Source organism: Coturnix japonica, chromosome Z (assembly GCF_054131305.1).
Source record: "Coturnix japonica strain WE chromosome Z, WE-NBRP24, whole genome shotgun sequence".
NCBI classification, from domain to species: domain Eukaryota; kingdom Metazoa; phylum Chordata; class Aves; order Galliformes; family Phasianidae; genus Coturnix; species Coturnix japonica.
Genome location: NC_140702.1, coordinates 64,996,115 through 65,020,363, shown reverse-complemented (window position 1 = coordinate 65,020,363; position 24,249 = coordinate 64,996,115). Strand labels below are relative to the sequence as shown.

Sequence of the window (24,249 nt, the reverse complement as noted above, 5' to 3'; positions counted from 1 at the left end):
TAACGTAGGATCGAATCTCAAGACTTTACATCCACTGACAAGCAATGTAAAGAGTTATTTTATCTAAGCAGGAACAAAACACTGATCACCCTCTACTGACCTCAGCTTATTAAGTTAAACACACAGCTTTGAATTCCAAATGCTCACTTAAACCAAACCAGACATCTCTTTCAAGCTTCCACTACAGCTCTACTCAATGCTCAGAAACAAAGCATGGTACCAGGCAAATGACATAAATTTCTTACATGATCACAAATTGCTCTGCTGTGCAAAGTCAATCAAAGGAGGCTTTCAAGGCCAAAGTAATTTAATAAGACGTCTGTGAATGAACAGAACTCACTGGAACTAGCTTCATGAGTAAAGTTACTCAGCGATGTAAACAGTTACAGGATGAGGCCCTGAGTCAATTATTTTGATTCACACAAAAGTACAAGCAAAGCGTATGGATAATGAGCAAAGAGTTGAAGGAACTTTTAGTGAATTGGACTAACCTGAAAAAGTAAAAAGCCATTAGCAATCCTGCTCCAAGTAAGGCACCCACGACTATTCCTGTAACTGCGGATTCTCCTAGACCACCTGCTTGAAAAGGGGAAAAATCAACAATCAGAGTTCATAATGAGGACTATTTGCAGTCACATACACATGAAATGAATGACCAATACCAGACACTATGCAAGACTTTCTTCTACTGTAGTTCCTGTCTGTTTATTTTTTGTCCCTGTTTTCCTTGCAGTTAAATAAGTAACCAAGATCAGTGTCAGATTAAGTAAAAAAAAGGAAAAAATAAAGATTATACACTTGCTGCTAAGAAACTGGTCTGGACAGCTTGATCTGAATAATAACACAAACCAGGACCATGGTTTGGGTTGCAAAGGACCTCTGAGATCACCAAGTTCCAACCCCCTGCTATAGGCAGGCCTTGAATACCTCTGGGGGGGTGCATCCACAACCTCACTGGGCAACCTGCTCCAGTGTCTCACCACCCTCGCAGTAAAGAATCTCTTCCTAATATCTTGTCTAAATCTACCCCCTCCCACTTTAAAGCCATTTCCCCTTGTCCTATCACTATCTAACTGTGCAAAAGGTTGATTTCCCTCTTGTTTATAATTTCCCTTTGAATATTGAGAGTCTGTAATGGGGTCTCCCTGTAGCTTTCTCTTCTCCAGACAGAGCAAGCCCAGATCCTTTAGTCTGTCTTCATGGGAGAGGTGCCCCAGCCCTCTGAGACAGAGAAATATTAAGTAAATTAAACTGCTCCTTCTTTTTATGTTATCCCTGATCATTCGAGGGGTTTGTCTTTGTACATCACAATGTGTACTTAAGGTCATCTGGAAACATCTTATCTGTGCATGGAAACCCCAGCCTTCCAGATTCACAATTTTGGTTCAATCTACTTCACCTCTTCTCAGCCTAGTTGTCCCCCCACAAAGCCTTCTGATAGCATTGAAAATCATGCTGCACTGGGTATGCAAGCACTGGCAGAACTGAGCTCCGCACCTGCTGATTACTGATATGACTATGCTCTGTTCAGGGTTTCAGTTCTATCCTTCTTCATGACTAAAACAGATTTTACCTTTTATCCTCTAGAAGGACACAAATCCTCCAGGTCTTTAGTTGTGCTTCATGCAGGCGTTACAACAACAATCACATTCAAATTCAGTAAAGTTATTCATAACACACACTGCATACCTGAGGCTGCAAGACCTTGGCTTCACAAAGAGCAGAAACACATTCACAATGTCCAACTCAGACAACTGTGCTAAGCAGTTTAAAAAGGCCTGTTATGCTGTCTCACTACAAGGATTCCTCCCTCTGATGCCTGCACAGAAGCATTAAGTCTCTAAACTTACATGATTTACATGGTGTATTGTTTGTGTGTTCCGAAACTCGGCTTTCATCTATTCTCAGCCTGCCATGATTCCAAGGATATTTTACATTTGATCGAATCTCAAAACGCCCCTGCTTTCCATAGTAGTCTCCGATCACCTATGCAAAAAAGAAAGGAACGAAAGTTTTTACTATCATGTTAGAGAAGCAAAACAAAAAGGAATGCTGCAGCAATTTCCTGGACTCTTGTGTCTGAACGCTGAATCACAAAGGACATGGCTAAAGGGGTCTATGGGAGGTTATGCAGTCCATGCTCTGCCCCAAGGCAGAATCACCTGAACAAACGCATTCCTGAAAGCTGTTTATCCAATATGCTCCTAAAAGCCTCTAAGATGGAGATTTGACATTTTCAGTAGTCAGCCATTCTGGAACTTAGTTATCTTTCCTGTCAGTGACTTTCCCTAGCATGTAAGCAAAATCCTCCTTGTTGCAATTAGCCATCACTTCTTATCCAATTGCCAGTTGACAAAGAGCCCCTTTCTGAAATATCCTTTTGCATATTCATAGCCTCTTACCTATTCTACTCTCTTTTTTCTTTTTTTTTTTTTCAGTATAAACCCAGTTCACACAAGGTTTGTTTGTTTGTTTGTTTTCTTTTTAACTCTGAATATTCCTCCTGCTCTCCTTGAGCTTTCTTCAGTTCCTCCAAAGCAGAATCAATGCTCAGGACTGTCACGCAACCAGGCGAAAGCATTTAGAGTATTTGTATCTTACACTTTTCTATTTTGCAAGGTCCAAAAGACACAGAATCACGTTCAGTTAAATCCTCAGATCTCCTGCAGAAATACTACAGAGCCAGTCATCCTGTACCTTCTGTTTCTGCTGTTGTCTGTATTTACTCAGGAAGGGTATTTTATGCTTATCATCCTGTTAGTGAGGGCTATGATTTTAGACCAGTTCATTGAAATGATTCACAATTTCAGTCCCATCCCCAAGAGTAAATTCAGGCTTTAATTCAAAGTAGCAAGCTTTGGATCTACTGCAAAGATGCAGGATTAAATTGTGCTAATAGTAGGTAACTCATCTGAAAATAATTCCAAAAGTCTATGCACAGCAGTAAAGGAAAAAGGCCAAATATGAGAGTCATCAGTGACAGCAGAAACACATCAACAATATTTGCCTATAAATATCTATAAAAGTAGAACTAGATTTTAGAACTATAACTTTTGAATTAAAGACAATAATACACTGCTCCAGACTTTTACTTAAACTCTATTTTGAAGAGGAAGAGTTAAAAGATAGGTAACATTTGCCCCAGTTATAATGGAGTTGATTTATATTCCAGTATTTCATCTGGAGTTAAAAACTTGTAAGAAATCTGCTGCATTTGCAGGTAACGGATTTAATTTGGAGATTGTTTTATTTGTCAAATTGGAGTGGGGGAGTCCTCCTGTATCATCACGTCTTACCAAGTGCGAAAGCATGCAGAAAGGCTTAAGAATAATAAATAGCAATGAACAGAAACCAAACAGATCCAAATCAGAAACAGGACATAGATTTTCTAAAAGTAAAAGCAGTTAAGCACTGAAACATGCATTAAGGGAGTTTGGGAGGCAGCTCTTCATTGCCTCCAGATGAAAAACAAGTGCCTGCTGTAGTGTGAGCACTAGCCATGTGTAAACTGCAGGGCTCCACAACAAGGGTTAACAACTCGCACACCTGTAGTGAAGCTGCTGGAATAGGTATTCTGCTGTTTTACCAGGACCTCTGAGATTTAATCTCTGAATGGTCCCAGAGAAACAGCTCTGCCCAAATGGCTTCATCTGGCTCAGCTCAGCTAAGAAATGAAAGTTAATGTACTGACATAGGAGAAACTGGCAACATTAATAAAACAAGGGATCGATGAAACAATATTTCTAGAGTGAGGCATGGGGACAGAAATGAATGTAGCAAAAAGAAATGATAAGTAATTACACATAAAGCATGCTGATTGCATTTATGTGCATCATACAAGCGGAGGAGAAATTAAAATGAGCAACATGTTAAGAATTCAAAGGTAATATGAAAAAAATAAAAGATGATTAAAACTGCAAGGTAAAGAACAACAGAAGGAACGCTAAGAGAAGGAGATTAGACTGATAAACAGGATAATTTTGTATAGGCTGTTTTTCTCTTCTGTTTCCGCTCCTGCTGTATCCAGTGCAATAACCCAAGTGGCATATGTTGTGCCCAATGGTCCTTCTTATCAATGAGTAAAAGAACTTACATATTTTAAACAATAATGTCTTACATTCACAATTTATCTGGGCTTAGCTGGCATGCCAGGTTTCATCTTTTGAATTTTAAAGACCAGCATAATGTGAAGGAAGACAGTGGAGCTGCCAAAGTAGTTTTAAGTTGAAAAATTGTTTATTTCAAGTATTTTTTTAAAAGTAATGATGTGGGCTTCAGGTTGATGTGGTTAAGCGATCCCCTTTGAATGTATGTATTTAACAGACAGATGCCTTCCAAGTAAACAGATGACAGGCTGTATTCTTACCTCCTGTGTGCCAGTCTCTGGGTCTGTCATTGCAATCACTGAGAAATCCCCATATCTGTCCCCATTGGCATCAATGGACACCTGCCCTGCAATGCCTAAAGAATGGCATGTGAAGAATTAGAAAATTAATTAGTTTAAATACTGAACCTTTCCAAGAAAAACAAGAAAACAGTGAACAGGTTTTTACAGACTGATATGACAGGAAATCTCATCAGTCTCCCAGCATTTTTGTTGGCATTCCAAAAGAAATTGTAATTTCATCTCGGTGCCTGCATTCCTGAATTCTTAACATTTCTCCCTTTTAAATATCAAATGAGTGAGCCTGTTTAGGGAATATGTGAGAAAAACCTAATCCAGAAACTGGCATGAAAGAGCACGAATACATTTAATGTGGATTATTTTCAGAGATTCCAGCCCTGAAACATCTATTGATGCCTCAATAAGGAGGGGCCAGCTCACGTGTGGCAGAGAACTCAGGGGCATAGCCCAATGTTCTACAGACTTACAGAGCTGCTCCATACAGAGAGTCAATTCAGAGTTATTTCCGCCTGATAGGATACTGAAGGAGTGAGGATAGGATGCACAGTGTGCATTACGTATGCATTAAATCTTGCATTTGTTTACACAGGATTGCCTGCACAATATGTTTGTGTTTTATAGTTTAGACCCCCAGCTCATTTCCTTCCTTTACAAGCCCGAGGGAAAGATCTGATACTCCCTCAGGCCAGCTGCCAGTCTTGCTCTACAGACTTCAACAGCATTCAGACTTTTAAAGCTACCCTAACTGACAGATTATGGCATTGTCCCAAGGAGCCCTTCGAAGGATGAAGTCACACTCAAAATTCTGCACTTGAAATCATGTCTGAATCCTGATGATTTCAGTATTTGTTTTTGACTATGAGGAATAAATTAAACTTTCATTACAAATTTTGCTTGACTTAAAGCATCATCTCTGCCTTCAACTACTATTCGTATTCCAGGAAACTCCAGGAGACTTGGAATCACAGATTCATAGGATAACTCAGGTTTGAAAGAACTTCAGGAGGCTTCTTGTGCAACCTTTGGTTCAGAGCAAAGTCAGACAGAAGTTCAGAATGGGTCACTCATGGCTTATTTCTATCTGGTTTTGAAAACTTGTGAAGCAGAATTCACCAAGCCTTGGATTGTTCACCCACTAATAGGGAACGTGACCTGGGTTAGACCGTCATGAGACAGGCTAGTTTTACCCCACTGATGATGTGTCGTTGCGCTAGTAATCCTAATGGATGGAGACTGCACAACATCTCTGGGGCAACCTATTGAACATTTTCATGATGAAAATACATTCAGTCTGACCCTCTGCTTTTGGAGTACGCTCTTGTCTATGAAAAGATCTGCCTTCTTGTAGGTGACAGAGCTGACAGAGTGCCAACACTGGCTGTTCACAGAGGTTGTGGAACCTACTCCAAAAGCCACATGGTTGTGGCCCTCGGCAACCTGCTGTGGGTGTCTCCTTGAGCTGGGGTTGGGCCAGGTGGATCCAGATGTCCTGCCGACTTCAGCCATTCTAGGGTCTGTGTAAATCAAGCAGGTCCTTGAAACCCATCAAAAAATACCTGTTAGCTCTGATGAAGCTCCAGCCTAACTATAATGAAGACACTGCAAGACTCTGCTGTTATGCTCTGTCACCCCATGTACTCTAATATGTGATCCACCTCTGCCAGACACCAAGTACAGCCATTTACAGCAGTGCAAGTTAAATAGGCATCAGTTTACAGCCATGCTACAGCAATTACATGACTGAACCAGGCACAAAGCAGTAGAGAATCAGCTTCTGTTAGTTAGAAAAGAGAGATCAGGCAGTCAGACAAAGTATAAATTCCCTTCAACATACCTAAAAATGTCAGATATGTAACAGATTAACACACTTCTATTTATCTTTCCCCTGTTGAGATGCCAGGAGTGTTTAAACCTACTGTGATTTCCAAATACGCAGTGCTCACCAAAAGAGTTACTGTCAAGCATGTGTTTTTTGAGTATAACAATAAAGCAACTGAACAACTGCAGATTTGACTACTGCAGGTACGGGTACAACCACTCAACTACTGAATAACTAAAAGCAGCCACCTCAGTGAGATGCAGCATCCATGCCTACACAGCTCTCTGATTTCTAAGTCTGACAGAAGACATTAACTAGACCACCCTACTGGCCTAAGAAAGACAACACTGGATTATTAGAAATAGGTACTTGCAGAAACTTAGTGGGAAACACTTGTATGTTAGTTTTCCATTTTAATCAAAGAGTACGAAATTTTAACTCGATCCTTAAGATCAAGTCCAGCTATCAAACTGACACAACCAAATCTCCTTTAGTGTTGCACCACATCCACGTGGATGGACAACACTGCAATTCATTTCAGAGAGGAGTTTAATGGTAGACTGAAGGATGGCTTGCAAGACAATAAGTTGAATATCTCTTTTGAAAGCAGGTTTATTTTTGTAAATTATATCCAGTAAAGTACTGCCAGATGTAACATGGCATTCTGACCCTTTCAACCAAATTCTCTCTGCTCACCTGCACAGCTACATTTTCCGAATAGCTTTGACAAGTCACCCAGAAACAACAAATTGGTTTTCAGAAGCAGGGGAAGAGAACATGTGCCCCTATCAGGTTTTACAAGCCAGGTGTGAGAATCAGACACATAACCTGCACGGAGCACGTGGTACTATAAAATAACAGTATAGGCACAACAGCTGGAGCAAAAAAAGCAAGCAAGAAGACAGGCTGTGCTGGAGCATCTGTTCACACACAGTATAGCCAGACCGTGAGCATAGTGCAGCCTAAAGATGAACTGTGTCCTTAGACACTAGAACCCATCTGTTAAAATTATGTGTTTTGGGAAGTCATAAGTATTAAGAGAGGTGGTGGCACATTCAGCAAGATCTACAGCTAATGCAGGGCTCTTTATGGGATGACTGTAACTACTGTAATTTAAAGCAGATTTTATGTTACCCTAAACCACACTGGGAGCCATTCTCCCTTTTGCTCAGATCACAGTCTCAGAACAGAAAAGAGTTTTGGAGCTGCTGTCCTTCTGGCCTTCCTTCAAAATGCCCATTGCACTCTAAGAGCATCTGGCTACCAAGTTTTTCTTGCATGTTTAATCATCCACTTCTTTTCTAGGGGAAATGTTTCTCTCTCTTAGGGATTTCCATGGGAAACCTTGCCAGTTATAGACCAAAAGACTATTTTGTGATATTGGAATATTACAAGACGGATGAGAATATTACATGATGGATGAATCCAACGATGTCACACTGAACCTTCAATTTATTATGATCTTCACTTGGCAAAAGCTTTTGCATAGATTTGCATTAATGGGATGACATGCACGTGCCAGTTGCATCACAGAATCAGCCTACAGGATTAGGAGGTCTGCTGCCTCTGAGATAACATGCACAGCTCCTGAAAGGAGGCTCGGGGAAAATCCTTCCAAGGCCCAAAAGAGTCCTGGCAAGAAATAACAACAACAAAAAACCTGGCACCTGCTTGCCATGATCATTTCCAAGCTTTGAGATTAAAAAAAAAAAAAAAAAAAAGGTCAGATGGAAAAAATGAGGCAATCTCAGACCTAATAGATACACAAGAGTGAGCAGTTGTAATCTTTTCAAAAACAAAGAAAGAGCCTGAGAAAATTATTGGTATTCCTTTACAACATCTGTGAGGGTCATTAAGTTGTTAGGAGTTTTTAAGCTGAATAAGACCTCTAGGGTCAGTGCAAAAAAAGTTCAGACTGGTAAAAAATGTGAGCTAGTCTTAAATATCTTTATGGTTTCATACAGATATCTCCCTCTTTCTTAAGAGTGGAACAGGCACTGGTCCTTATTCTGTACACAACAAAGACCTGATTTTTTTTTTTTTTTCCACTGAGAAAGCTGGCTTTCTACATGTATTCTTACCTTCATATGTTCTATTACGTGTTTGCTGAACAATTTTTTCCCCATCTTTCTTACTGAAACCAAACTTCAGGACCTCCTGCAAAGCCAGAGCATAAAGAAGAATAGCATCGTGGAATCCTTCCACAAACATGTTCACCTAAAAAAAAAAGAAGAAGAAAAAAAAGCAATGGTAACTGACACATGAAAAGCATGTCTTCCCAAAGAAACTGACTATCTGCAGAGAATCTCCAAATTAACTGAAACAACAAATTTGGAGGTTTTTGGGTTTTTTTTTTTCTTTTTTTTTTTTTTTTTTTCCAACCGTGAGCACTTGAAGGAATGCCACTCAAAGAAAAAATGGGAGAACAATGAAGACAGCTTTTTAAAAGAGTTAACCACTATCTGCTATTCTGGACATTCAAAACATGCATTGATGTTGTGTCTGAATAGTTGTGCGGATAGGGAAGAAATTTTCTGATCCCAGCTGCCATGCCCAGCTACACAAATTCTGTGGTTGACCATGTGAGTTTCTTGAAGGTGCTGAATGCCTTCACCCTGCAGCACTGAGTATGACCTTCCCTGTCTGCTCAGAGTCCTTAGCAACTCTCTGGACTGAGAAGTATTTCCTACCATTAATTTTTTGGAGCACACAGTTAGTAGATTCGATTGTTTAATGATTATCACTTCCATTTATGGCGCCTGTTCAGATCAGCATTTTTCTTCTAGCAAATGAACAATGTAGGAAACTGTTTACCATCTACAGAAATGCATTCTCTGAAAGTGCCAACAGAAATTTCCTTTTATTATTTTCCCCACTAAGCGACTTTAACAGAATGAAATGTTGCTTTCTAACTCATATAAAGTGATGTGGTGCCAAACCAGCTCTGTCTCCTACATGTCAACACAAGCAATCCTGTAGCTTTTGGTCTCCATCATGGTGAGGAGACAACAGTTAAAAGCAGAATGCTGCAGAAACATTACAGGTTTGTACACAAGGGTCTGGTCTGCTTCAGTGATGAAGCAATGAATTATTATTACCAGACACATGTGGCTTGAGCGGCCCAGGTATTTCTGTTCTGCAGGCAGCAATTCACATCTCAATCAATGCATTCTGCTGGCTTGGTGTAAAATAACTCTGAAAGATTTATCTTTTCAGCTGGAAGAATAAGGTTCTCATTCACTCACAGTTTCTCCACAATGGAAAAGTTTCTGATGTGTTAAAACTAGCAAAGGTCTGAGTACAGATTACACTATACAATGGGGTCTCTTATTGCTATTTCCAGGGAACAACATATTTCTGTAAGTTATCTCCTGGATAGAAAGACTAAGCTTGTCATCCACTGCACTGTATTAACAGAATAAAATATACTGCTAAATAAAGTTGCTAGATATTCAAACTCCCACAGCTTTAGCTGGGCACTGAAAAAGTTAAAAGATAAAAAACATGCAGACAGTTAGGTAAATAATGCCCCACAGATAAAAAGCATGACATAGCTGATTGGCTGAGCTGAACTAACCAACTCCTGGTAATGTAATTACATGCAAGACATTCCTTCACTCTTAAACTGGTTGCCACAGTAAGGAGAACTGCAGAATTTTTTTACTGATAATACAAAAGTTTATATTTCTCTGACATTAAAATTGGACTTTTAGATAAATCTGGCCTACGTTTCATTATGAAAATGCACCAGAACTACAGGGAAAAACTAACAATGCTGCACAAGGCACAGAACAACTTAGCTCAGTCTGAGAGCCAAAGACTAATTGGCAGCTGCAGCTACTTTGACCTGAAAAGAAAGGATGAAAGAAAAGGTGAAAGTCAGGCTTTTGGTGGAATAACAAAAGCTGATGGACAGAGTGCACACAAGGACAAGCTTTGCCAGTGAGGGGGGGATAATATTTCAGGATTAAAAAACGAAACAAAAAATACGCCACAGAGCTCGACCACTGCTTTATATGCCAGCCTCAGAGTCCAAGCAGCCAGTGGATAATCAAACATGGGCTTTATTGATGTGACACTCATTTCCTTAGGGAGAGAAATGAGTCCATCTAGCTGCTTTACCTCCCTCCTAGCTGATTTACAGCTTGTGGCTGGCATCACTTTCAAGGAAAGCTATTTTGCTGCTTCCTTTGACCATGGCAAAGACCTCTCAGCGTAACACAGCAACCTTCAAAATCCAGTTTGTCAGCTAACTTGCTCTATCTAAAATCTACCCATGCAACTGGCCTGAGAAACCTCCTGTAGACTCTGCAGACCTGCCAGATGAGAGCTGGCAAATCTCACTTGGCAGTCTGGAGAGTTATTGCAGCAGCCACCTGCTTTGCCTCTTGCTCAAAAACCCTCAGATTTTAGAGGAAAAATCTCACTGAAAAATCATAAGAAGATCATCTGTTCCATCTCAAAGCTCCTACCGCACAAATCCCATCCTTTTACCTTTCATTATCAAGCAGGGTGAAACTGGTAACCTGTAACATTTCACATATTCTCCTTAAACAATACTATTTAATAATTATAGCGAGAAAGCATTCCCAAGTAAAGCTAGGCATGCTGGCTACTTTCGTATTATTCCAGGAACATTTTAAAGTACCAGTTCTTGAAAGGAAACATGGGATAGCATGAAGGGTATAAAGTTTTCTTCCCTTTCACCCTACTCTATCATTTATAAGTTGCCATGCTTCTACATACAGACAGGGTTTCAGGATGTGCAGGTGTAACTCTAACGTGCAATGTACACAAGACTTGAAACAGGAAGAATCTTACAATGATCAGTAACAGCCACGGAGAAGCTTTTTAAAGGCTTGCTGTTCACTTGTTCCTTTTTCTGTCTGTCCAGAGCTCATTTGGGTCCATTTTGCACTCCTGTTCGCTTTGGACTGAGATTGCTTATAACAGACTCCTCAGAATAAAAAGAGTGTAAAGACTGTGCCAGACTGCGCATGATACCAGTTTTGATTTACTAGAGCAGTGTCCCAAGCCAGATAGCTCCAGGAGTTGCGTTTTGGACAACAGTAACTCTGAATGTTACCATACCTCATGTATCTCACTGGTACGAAGGCTTTTCTGTATTATCCTCTATTTTCTTTTTTAAACATGACTTTTGCTTTACATTCAGTCTGAATATATATATATGCATACATATATATATATACATATTAAGAAATGATTAAACAGACTATTTTCTCTCAACAGTTTTTACACCTTTTGGCCTGTATTTATTGGGATTCCAGAATATCTGGCAGTAAGAACAAATACTTATCAAAAACAAACCCCAACAATCAGCTCAAAACCTTTCTTCCTTCGGTGCAAGAAATACACAACCATGAGAAAAAGGGTTAAAAAGAACTAGGGGAATTCTGCATTCCATGAATGTGTCAAACTGTGAAGTCAAGTCACTGTGGAGATGTCTTCACAGGTTGCTTCAAGGTCTCCATAGTGACTAATAATGTGTAGTTCAAGATTAGGCAGACCTCGGGATGAAACTATGCTGATTAAAAAAGACATTAAAGATCCATTAATCTTGTAGGCAATTAAAGCTCTAATAAAAATATTTTTGATAGGATTTTCCATTTTGGTTTATGCTTTTAATTTTGTTGTTGTTGTTATTTTTAATTAAGGCTGAGCTGCAAATGTGGTGACTGTAATTTGAACGTCAGGTCTATCAAAATAGTGCTGGCTCCAACCTCTACAGCACAGGAAAGCCACCCAACCATGTGTGTCATCAAGCAGCACCAAACTTCTCTGGAGCCTGCAGTACAAATAAGATATATTCCCTGTTACTTTCACACTTGATTCAGGAATAAAATATAACTAATGAGTAGATCCTTTCTACTCTAATTAATCATATTCTATCAGAAAAGAAAATTATATATTTAAAAAAAAAAAAAAAAGAATCACACAAATAAATTTTACGCAGTTCAAAGTTATACAGTTCCCCAAGCAGCTATAGTGTGACCACACCATCCATATATACCAAGGTGTTAACAACCATACACAGCAATGGAAAATACTACCGACATGGAAGACAGCCAAGCTGCAGCTATGCAGGACCTATAATTTTCCATATCCAGTTCTCTGACTGTTAAGTAAGGTTATTCTCTTCCATCTGAAACTGCTGAGCTCTGAATCCCAGCAATTAGAGTAATTTATACCACTTCAGAGCAAAGTGAGTAGGATCATGATTTCTTTCTCTCTACTGCAGAAACAAATAGCCAGCATTCCCCAAAGCAGCATCTATTTCCCAGAACATTCACAGGGATTTTCCAATTGTTGGACTACTGGCCCAGCCAGAACCAGTGAGGGTTCTGCAGGGAACTGCATGGGGCATACCCAGACTTTTTAATCCTTCTTCATCAAGTCAGTTGTACCTACTATTCTTACTTTATGAGCTTTTCCAAGAAACCCTCACACTGTTAACTTTTTTACATCCATTTCTGGATGTCCAACTCTGGTTGTCTTCTGCCAAATGACGCAGTCCAGCAATGCACTCTTCAGATAACTTTTGAACCAGAACTTCTATTTGCTGACACTGAGCTACTGCCACAGGTGCTGTCACAGCTATAATTACAGAAACCTGCCTTCTCCAGAGAATGTTGTTCCCTCAAAATTAACTCACAACTGCAAAAGCACACGTGACGTTATGCAAAATTTCTGGGCTACAGAGATGTAACCAAGGATGAACTCTCAATGTACTCACTGATACCAACTCTGTCTAAGTACATAAGCTGGCACCTGCTCAAGAAGTCGTTATAGCAGAGCTTAGGACTTGATTTTCAAAATGACAAATGTTTTTCCCAAGCCTCATTTGTAATCGGGGGCTGGATTCCACATCACAGCTTAGAAGAAGTTGATGAGCATTCCCAAGTGTGAAGAGATATCGTACAACAATAAATCACCCTGCTTATTTTATTCAAATGCTGTTGCATTTCTCAATGGAGCATGAATTCAGCCTTTTACAGGAAGACAATATGCATGCAGAAATCCAAATGAGCCTCTTCATACAGAGGTGCATGCTATTCTATTAGGGAATTCTGCAAAGTGAGGTTCATACTCTGCTTTAAAAGGACAGGCAAAAATATCAGCCTTCACAAATTATTAGCATTGAAGTTGAACAAAAAATCACAACCCTTTAACCTTAACTTCTCGGCTTCTTCCAAGAAGGTTGCCTACTTTTCTCCATCTCCTCACTGGTATTGGTGCAATGGTGATACAGACTGGACTGGAGATGGAAATGTGAGCTTTTCTCTAATGCATGACACCGGAGTTTTCAACTGAAGTGTAAGAGAGAAGGCACAGGTGGATGAAACAGGAATGTGATTACACCGGAGAGTGAGCAATGTAACATAGCAAATCTGCTGCTGACCTCCAGCATGAAAGAGCCTGGAAGCATCATTTTGGAGACGAAATATTTAGACAGATCCAAGCTCCTACTGATTCATGCACCGTGTCTATTCACAGTTGCAGGAGAAAGGGGAATAAACCTCTCTCCCAGGCTTTCTCCCTGTCCAGATCTCTAGCTAGGGCTGCTTCACTGTACCAAACCCTTGTTCCACCAGACAAGGGGATGCTTCCCCTGACATACCACCTGCAATACAGTGACAAACTCACACCTACTTCAAAGCCTGATGCAAACCAGAAGCTGCTCTGCTGAAACAAAATAAATTTAATTTTCTTTTCATTCATTAACAACTAGTAACTGAGATTTACTTAAGAAAGAAAAAGCCACTGACTTCAGAGAGTTAAGGGATTTTGTCAGTAAAGTTTATTTTCTTGATAGGGGAAGAAAACTAATCACAGAACCATCTCTCAGCTCTTCTATCTCCTCCTCATTCTTTATGCTCTCTTCCTTGTTTTGCTTAATACCCTATTCTTGAAAAAACGGGAGATTTACTTACTGTCATCCAGCCAGAGCCGCCACAAGCTGCTCTTTTGTTTCAGCAGTGAATTGAAGCAGAGACCTATTCAGCGCTAGACTGCAGGGGAGCCTCACTGCAAAACTCTGGCATTGCACGTTGCAGCCCAGCCAATGTGCAAATGCATGGAGGAGCCCCACCACCACGCTGCTTCTGAGAGTTGCCCATTGTTTTCTTATTTATTGCTTGCAATCCTCTTGCATCATCATCTAGGAAATAGCTTTAAACACCTAGTGACTGCTGCCAACAGGCCACATAGAGAGCTTTCCAGACGTAACCCAAACCTGCTCTTTCCATTAAATGCAGGCACGGGAATCTCCAGCTCAGCAGATTAGATATAGCCTTACCCGCAGTCAGCTCACGTAAAGGGACTTTCACTGTCGCTGCTCTGCATGCACTTTGGACCAAACTCTGCTGTCTGACATCACCCAGCCCAGGACTCTCTGCTGACCTCCAGAAGCATGGCAAGAGCACAAGGATGGCGAGTGAGAACAGCCCCAGTCTGGGGATCAGGAACATTTCTGGAGACATATTTCCTCTCTGCAATCCTCTATGGGCTTTATTCATGGCTCTGCCAAAAAGGCTGATTTCTTCAGCAAGCTGACTTCAGCCACATTACCCATCTGTAGTTTGGATTCTATATTGTGTTTTAATGCTGGTCTCAAAGGAGTACAACTGCTATAGCTGTTATGCAGCACTGCTTTGTACCAGAACTGAGCTGCCTTCAGAATAAACATTTAGGGGAATTTTTCCTTTATGTATACTTTACATACACAGCATTCATTTTCTCTAAGGACTCCAAGCTACCTATTAAGGAAAAATCAGAGTATGTATTAATGGATTCCCACAGCTAAGGTGGAATACATCTCACCATATTCACAACAGATCTCTAAATGTAAATGATCAACACCGAGGATCTTTAGCACACAGAATTATATAAGCACTGGTTGAATGCCGTGGGGATGTCAATTGTAAAAGGTAAAACCATCATTTTAAAAATCTGACAATTTTAGGATTTCCTGCCTTCTAACAAACTCATTCATGTGATGAGTTACAGAACTACATTCAGAAGCTGTACTTCTACTCACAGTGGCAAAACATGAGAGACAATAAACAGGCTATTCTTCTCAGCATAGAGAGGAACACACAGAAATTAAAACATGCTTGTCATAAAGAGACTATTTTAACGACCCCATTGGTAGTCTGATGATAACCTGTTGTACAGTTGGAATGAATGCTTACATTTTAAGTTAGCATTTTGTGCAAGGACATTTTAATTGCAGATAAACATCTTGTAACTGAAAAACCACACCAGTATTTTCATTAGATATTAAGTTTTAAACGCCAGCTTGCTTTTCAAGCAGGAATATATTTCAGTTTTCAGGATGACAGAGTCACTCAACTGAAAAAAAAATCAGTTCCACTTGCTAAAATAAGCTAACTAGTTTAAATAAATGCAGAGCTAGGACAAACAGGAAGGACATTTTTTGTTAACTGTTTATCTTTGTGCAATTGTTTTGAGTTTTAGACTTCTAACTTTATCACCAAACCACAAAAATCACAGAAGTATTTTATTTTCTACACTAGGGACTCTCAAGATAACATCAGTTCTCATGCAAAACTCAGGCAAAAACCACTAAATCACTGTTGTGGAAACTCAAGCTCAAACCGAATTTACCTGTGGTATGTTAGCTTGTGAACAAATACTATGAGGGTGGGCTGGTAAAAATTCGACAGGATAAAAAGCCACATAAGTTTATCACATTTGCTCACTGAGCTATGTAAGGAAAATGGTTTTTCTGCTTTGCAGCACGTTAGCAAAATCTATCCAACGTGACATTTGCTTTAAAACCTGTGTTAAGGTCTGGATAAAGGTGGACTATTTAGGCACAGGCAAAAGCAGTACTTAGCTCAAAAGGACCCTCAGGCAGGATTAGACATTTAAGCTCCTTATTCAGTACTGGGTGAGGAACAGGTACACAAAAATAGGGTTCATCAGCTTCAGCACAGTGGCTCACCCTTGACCTCGTCCTCTGGAAGGACAGTCAGACATGACCCATTGCTCTCACCCAGGCAGGTAACAAACTCCTCGCAGCACACAGACAGCGGGTTTTAGAAAAAAATCACAGGCAGCCATTTCTTTCAAATCCCTTTCTCCTTTCATCTAAAAGCCCCAGGGCTGCAACTACTTTGCTGGCATGAAAGAAATCCATGATTGCATCCTTCCTTGGCAGAAGCCTGAACTCCGACCTTCCCCTGCCTGGCACCAGCCACCCCTCTGCAGGGCACCCTGGGGCATGCGTGTCCTGGACCCAAACTCAGGTGCTGGGGGAGAAATGAATAATTTACCATTAAATACCAAAGTAACTGGGCATACTGACTTGTAAACCTCAATGGCACGGAACTAATGCAAACCCCCAAGGTAGCTATTAATTGTTTCCATTCCAAATATTTGAAAAGTACATGACTTATTTTTGGGTTTTTTTTTCCCCTTTGGATAATGAATACCTGACAAAACGCGTTCAGCTGGCTCCTTAACACTTCTCTCCATGAGGTGATAGCACTCATGGGGGCTGCTATGTCCCCCTCTACAGTTAAAAGATGTATGACCTTGGAGGATAGGGTCTGTCTTAGTGCTACCTTCAGGTAGTGTGATCTTCCAGCACTTGGCAGAGAGTGTGTCAGCATAGCAAGAGCTCACAGATGTGGCATTACTCATTTCCACCTTCGTAAAATTTCCTGGAAGACTGTCACTTGAATGTCACATCCCTTCTATTCTTAAGGATGGATTTTGTTGTATCAATAGCCCAAATCAGAACAGGAAAGCTTTACTGAACAAACTCAGTGTGGGATCTGCCCCTGGGAAGGCAGCAGCTCTTTTGCCCTGCAGCTCATAAAGCAGGGATACACAATTTGGGTGCTGAAGAATCGCCCCTTTTTTAACATCCCTAAAGAAAACAAAATACTGCAGTCTTTGCCCTGTATATTTTTCTGTAGCTTGAGGTGAGCCATGCAGGTGTCTCCAGTCAGAACACAGCAGGCATCTTCCCACCCAGGACACTACTTTTGTACTGCATCTTGCTACCAACAGCATCCCAACATGGCACAAACCTTATGCATGGCTTACATGAGTTTGTTGTTGGTTTTGATTTTTTTTCTTTTATTTCCTTTTTTTTTTTTTTTTTAACAGTTCAAAAAGAAGCCTTCAACCCAGTGTTACTTTCACAATTTACTTATTTACCTACTTAGTAATTTACACAATTAACAAAAGTCTGTCATTTCTCAAATGTCATCTTGCACAAAGCAAGAGGCAGAGTTTTTTTCCTGAGTTCATTCAAACAGAGGCAAACTTGTGGACTACTTAAAATCAGCAGCAAAATTCCCATAAATGTAATAAGATTTTAATGGGACTTACCAGCTTTTGGATCATTAGCAATGCAAATAGCATGCAGACACCTTATAAACAAAAACAGTTTTGCTGGGAGACATATTTTTCACACTTTATTAGTGGAGAATAAGGTGTATTTCTAACAGGTTCTTCAAAGGAACAGTGCCTTGCCCATAAATGTCTGTGTGTCTGTTTAGTAAAGTGGAATGTGAATGTCTGTGAAACCAAAGTGGAAACATGGGGCTATGGAAAATATACAACATATATACGAAGAATCAGTTCTAAACTTCTACATTCCCCAAGAGTTCAGATGTTTCTATTTTCAGATATACCTACAGTTTTATTTTATCTCATTCATAGTTTGGACAGTTTCAAAAATATGCTTAGACAGACTAGAAGAATCTAAACAGAAACCCACTGGAAGAGAAGAATAATTTCTTTCTTTTCCTGTCTTTTATGACATCTGTTAACTGCAAATAATGTACTGTTGCACTGTAGTTTTCCCTAAGACTCCAGTGTGGAAGACAGAAATCTTTCATATTATTGAGAAACAATTAACTTCAGCAGAAAAACCCAAACCCAAACCCAAACATCTGCAAATTAACGGTGCAGAGATCAACACTGCTCTTATGGAAATTGAAAAAAGTGCCATTAATTTCAAAGGGTGAGAAGCTGGTCTCAGAAATCCTAAATATGTTTTACAAATAGAAATCATCTCGTTAATAAGCTGGCATGTGAACCCATTTTTTTTTCTGGCTGCTGAAAGCAGCTTGTGGTTTGCTTTTATTCTGTTGAACACAATTAGCAAAGCACTTCAGCAGCTGAATAGACCTATTCATTTGAACAAATTATTCCCTGGCAGAGTTTTAAAAAATCTCCCCCAAACTCTCCCCCATTCTGGTGCAGTCAGAAGAGACACAAAAGCCTTCCCTGCCGTTAATCTTGCCTGGTTATGTCTGAAAAACACAAGTGGGACATACACTGCTGAATGCGTTACACTTTTACCGTCTCTCTCAGTGACAGGACTGAATTGCTTGCTTCTCCCAGCGCTTATCTTAGCTGGTATACAATCCTAATTAAAAGGCTGACGTAAGGAATACACACAGGGAAGAGTCTGGCGCGGATGTTGTGGATGGGATGATAAACTTTATGAGCACAGCTACCTCCCACGTAGCTTTTGTAGTTAACTGTTGGAGCTTGAACAGTTCTGACGCTGATCATTTCTCATTTCAGAAGGCTAAAACCAAAAAATAACAGACTTGCCCTTTCTAAAAGGTAGCAGCATCTCGCTGATCTAATTAATCTATGTAGCTCTGACTCTGTGCTCATTCTTTCAGCAAGATTTACACGCAAATTGGGCAGCAGTTCCCTCCTCCTGCAGTCCATTTTCAGCGTTGCAAAAAGGTCTGTGGGTAGGATAAACCCCACACATTCACCCAGCAAACAATACTGTCATGTAGTTAACACGGCAGAAATATTTAATTAGTTGCACTTTCAGCTTTTAAATGAGAAGAAAAAACAAGCCATGGGTGGTCTGTAACCTCAGAAGAGCAAATATCCCAGGCTGTAAAATCATCCCAGCTCAGAATACTGGGTTAGATTTAAAAAAAGCGCTTATTGAATCCTAGGCCTGAGTCAAGAACAGAAGATGCATTAAGAACATCCAAACTGCTCTGTACTGCCAATTCATTATGTGTTCATCATTATTTAATAAAAATGGCTTATGCGTATACTTTCACTGAACACTATTTATTCACAAACATTTTTAACTAGAATATCTGTTGGGAGTTATGCACACACCAATTCAAAGACAGTTCCAAATTCTTCTGTCAAGTAAAAGCACGCAATTCCCATTGCTGCCCAATCTAGGCTACAGGTCTGCAAGCAGAGCTAGTCCCATAGTTTGCTGTTAAACCAAGGGTCTCAATTGCTCCAGAAAGCCCATGTTGCTGTCAATATCTTGGTAATAAATTGACATTAGAAGTGATTAAAATGCTATAAGTGATTAAAATGCTATAACAACAATAAAGCAATTGTATTGTCTCTATGCCTGAACTCTGTATCTGAACATATTTTTGGAACACATCCCACTTTTGGTATATTTTTTATAGAAAGCAGCCTCTAAGTAAGCAGTAAATAAAATGATCAGGTTTTCTACCAAAAACGTGGTGCTTCTTGAAATCATGCAACAGGAGAGTGCAGAGAACAGAGAACGCTATCCTCTATCCTCTACAGCTACTGCCTATACAGATAATTCTAAGATAACTTCTCAGAACCTCTTCATATCCCTTAAATTTCACTGCTGCTTTGTTAAAAAGTGTTTGAGGAAACTTCTTCCTACTCAACAGAGATTCTCTGACAGAAACTGCCTTTTTCACACCCTTCGGCTCACCCAAAAGATGCGGATTCTTTTACTTTCCCCACCATCACAGTGCAACAGCCCTGCAAAAACAACAGCAATTTCTGACGTGGAAAAGATGTACCCAGAACATATTCCCCGATTTTTTTCCACTCTTATTTCTGTGTGATTTCACAGCTGGAGATGAGGATGACCAACACTCTTTGACCTGACAATCCTCTAAAAGGCCACATGTGTTCTCCAGTCCAGCAGTTTGACAGCTGCTGTTTTAGGACTCTGCCCTTTCTGTCTTCCTTATCTTTCCTTCTGTCATCTGGTTATTTTCCATTTTTATGATACTGTTTTTTACTAGATAATAATGCCTTTAGGATTAGTGTTGGCAAAAGGCCAGGACAAAATGGCAGCGCTAACTACTTTTTTTTTGTGTGTTAGAGTCACTATGAGATAATTTAGGCCATAGATCCAGGGCCCACTTTTCCCATAACACTGCAAAAATCCACACAACAGAGAAGCAGAAACACTAAACGCTTCAAATCCAAATTTCTCTGAATTTGTCCTCTCGGGACGCAGCTTGCAGAAAAGGATGAGGATTGTATTTCAACAACCGCTGATAGGACTTGAGATAGACTGTACCACGGATCATCTTTCCCCACAGGTTTTGTTTTGAGGAGCAGAATCCAGCAGAGAAAATATGTTCCTGTCACCTCCCAGCCCACTCAGCTGAATGACCTCTCCCCAGAGAGCTTCCCTTGGAGAAAACAGCCCTGGTCAGCAGGCTTTGAGGTTAACATTGCCACTTTCCTCCTGTGTTGCCAAAAGAAGTACTGTTAATGAGGTGTCTGTCCACTACACACATATCTTTCAGAGAGGAAGGAACTGACCCTCAGTTTAGGTTGTTTTTTTTTTATTTCTCCTTGAAATGGTTTCCTTCTCAACATGGCAGCAAGACAATCAGTTAAGGGAATATGAACCATCTCTTTCTCACTGTCAAAACAGGGAAAAAGACTAAATCCACCATAAGTGCTTTTGCACCACAAATCTTATAAAAATTCACATGTGTATGTAACATGTTCATAGTGTTTTTGTTATATTCAACCCAAGTCTAGTGCCTTTAGGTTGTATTTCCTCACTATGTTGGAAAGCTATGAAAGAGCAGGTCTGGGAGAGTTTGTTGCACACATGTTAAGCACCCAATACCAGGACATTCTGCCCTGCTTTTCCTAACTTGTTTTCCTCACAGTCAAGATTGGTAGCTCTGAGGTGGGAGCCCAAAATCCCTACAGCCTCCACCAGGAGTTTCCTGCAAATAAAGAATTGCCATTTCAGTCAAGAAGAAACTGCAGTGTGTGTAGACAAATCACGAGTCCTCCCTCTGTTCTCCCTTCCCCTCTGGGAAGTGTTCATAAAGCCAAGTGGCAAAGTGGGCAGACAAGCAGAAACATCAGCAGTGGGAGCCCTGAGCCACTGCTTGGCAAAGGCTGATATTTCTGGGCACAGAAGCGGTAGGAACAAGGTGAAAGGCTCTGAAACCTCAGTAGGAAGAGGATAAATGATGAAGCATCCTTCTGAACTAGGCAGGTTGATGCTGAGGCAGAGGGGAGCCAGGCACCCCAGCCCTGCAGCTGCCCTGGGCTTGCCAGGAGCATGGCTAATAAAGAAATCTGATTATATAAGCAACCACAGCCTGAGGAAGAAGGACTTCCAGCAGCAAGTACAAAAATGTTGAAGGAGTCTGACCAACAGCCAGCTTGCAAAATCTCTCCCCGTTGGCGGTGGGGGGTACAATGGATGCATTTCTGTGTGACCACATCACAACTTCTATCTGTCCAGCAGCCTTAACTCAGCACCTATGCTGAACAGGCTTGAGGTTTGCATTGGGCTCCCATCCTACAGAACAGCAAGGCTTCCTGATCTGAATTGTCTTCCCTAACATGGCCTGTCACCCACAAGCTGGGCAGACAGCATCCTGAGTTCTCAGAAGTTTAAACCTTTCATCTGGGAAAATGTCACACTGCTTGCAATAGAAATGCCAGAAAACATTATGACTGAGACTCTTCAAGGGTGACTGGATCTTTAATACTAAAATTTGCATTTCTCACCAACAACAATCAAGAACAAATGGTAGTTTTTAAGACACAAGCCTTGCTAGGTGACATCTGCAAAAAGGCACATAGAGGGAAAAGGGAGGAACTGCACACATGAATTCCATGCATTGTTATGCATTGTTCAAAACACATTAAGTAGGTTCTTCAGTGTGTAGCACCTTGAACTTGCCAGATGGGATTTCTCTAGTAATGTGAGGCAAAGAATGCTAACAAAAGATTACTTTCCTACACTGTGAAAGCTCCATTTTTATAATATAAACTACTGATGTGATTTCAATAAAGTAAATCCACACTTGTGCTCTGAACTAGAAGATGATACCACCATAGGGAAGAGAGACACAATTCTTAAAGAGCTGAGGTAGGTATCTATGTGGAAGATAGCAAATGAGAGTTTTGTGTTGCTTTCTTTAATTTAGAGCATAAATTCCCTCAAGTCTTCCCTTAGGAATGCTCTGGATGTCTCTCTCTTGTTTCTTTCAGCCAAGATGACAGCTTTCAAGCAAATTCAGCCTTTCTGCAGAATATTAATTTCATAGTCCCAGCAACATTTGAATTTGCTTAAAAAACAGCATAATCTACTGCTTTAGTTTACAAAGTCAAAATATGACTCTACGAAAACTTTGCCTGACTTCATGGGTTCATTATTCCTCTCTTTGTAGGCATGTATAATAGCAAAAAAAGATTTGTCTCACGCCCTTAACTGTAACAGATTCAAGCTTTTTCCCTGACAGCCATAATTCCCAATGAACTGCTCATTTTACAGCCCTCTCTTCCTGCAGCTGAAGACTGATCAAACTATCTTCAAGCATCACCTCTTTCTTAACATATTTAGAAAGTTTATTCTCCAACACATGGAAGGTAAACTGTTAAGGAAACATTTAGGATGAGCACAGAAGTGGCCATAGACAATGGCATGCAGACCAAAACACATTTACTCCAGCTGCTGCTTGCTTTATCCTCAGGGAAGAAAGAGAAAAAAATATATTATGTAGGCAACAGCCAGCTTCTTAGAACTGAACACAGGTGTTTCTTTTCTGAGGAGGGCTCACTGCTACTTTTGTTTTAAGAGTGAGTGTTATTTGAAAGAGATGCTAATACCTGAAGTCTGTTGCCAAGTACTTACATAGTCATCCTCATGCAGACCTTGCTTCTGAACAGAACTTTTCACTTCTAGGGAAAACTTCTCAAACTCAGGCTTCACAGTCCTCAGCAGTGTGATTGTTTGGAGGTATGAGTATGCCTTCTTTGCTTCAAGATCATGCTTGTCTCCTCTCCTCCAAGAGCCATTTCCTAAATGAAAAACAAGGATATTTTCAGCTCCAAACTAGGTTCTACTACAGGACCACCTTCCTTTTTCCATCCCAATGTTCCTGTTCCCAAATGCTAGGCAGATGGTAGAGTATGAGGCAAAACTGAACCTCCCCCAGTAGATGGAAATCAGACAGTGAGGAATGGCTGATGGGAAGTAAATTTGCAAATGAAAAGACAGCTTTATGACTATGCTGTACTTGCTTATTTTTAAAAGGTGGGCTGAAGTCTAAATATGATGAGAATACATCTCAGAGCAAAGAACAAGCCAGATCTCGAACACAGAAATTTAAGTTACAACAAGTGAGGGTGGACTTCACCACAAAGCTTTTATTTCATGTCACCTCAATGGCAACACTATTCAGTCCTGGGCAGTCAGAAAGGCTCCAGTGAAGTCAAATAGTATGATCAACACCCTCAATGGGAGGCAGATGCTGTATCTGCTTCTCTGACAGCTCTCCTACTGTGGTCAAGGAGAAAACCATGTTGCAGCAGCTGCCAGTGAATCATTTTTCTTAATGGAAAAGAAATACAAACAATCAGGATTCTGAGCCTGTGCCGTGTTTGCCTCTTTTTAGTCACAGATTTAACTCAGAATAACAGTAATCAGAATTTTAAAAGCAGGACAGTTGACTAGCTGCTATATAGCAGAAAAATCCTTCTGTCTAATAAGCACTGATGCTGAGAGGTCCTGAAACCCCAATCTAAAGCTTCACAGTGAAAAGGTTGCCCTGGGTCAGATTCTGTGCTATTTTGCATTAAAAAAAAAATGAATAAAAGAGAGAACAGTGATAGCCCTAAGCACTGTGCCTTTAAACACTTAGAAATAATTAAAAGCTAGACAATCTTTTTATTTTTAGAACAGTGAGAAACTCCCTGTCACAGCTGAATGAAC

General features: G+C 40.3%; 1 protein-coding gene across 2 annotated transcripts in view; it reads right to left on the bottom strand.

Moving 5' to 3' along the window:
* NPR3 (natriuretic peptide receptor 3) overlaps nt 1-24,249 on the bottom strand; it is a 44,102-nt gene that overhangs the window by 8,965 nt on the left and 10,888 nt on the right. Inside the window, exons 3-7 of one of the 2 annotated variants that reach the window (XM_015848381.3) lie at nt 23,170-23,336; nt 8,306-8,441; nt 4,367-4,461; nt 1,851-1,986; nt 492-579 (exon numbers count right to left, since the gene is read on the bottom strand). In XM_015848381.3, the coding sequence (XP_015703867.1) occupies nt 492-579; nt 1,851-1,986; nt 4,367-4,461; nt 8,306-8,441; nt 23,170-23,336 (622 nt within the window). The remainder of the gene's footprint in view (nt 1-491; nt 580-1,850; nt 1,987-4,366; nt 4,462-8,305; nt 8,442-23,169; nt 23,337-24,249) is intronic. The other variant, XM_015848382.3, reaches the window with a different exon arrangement.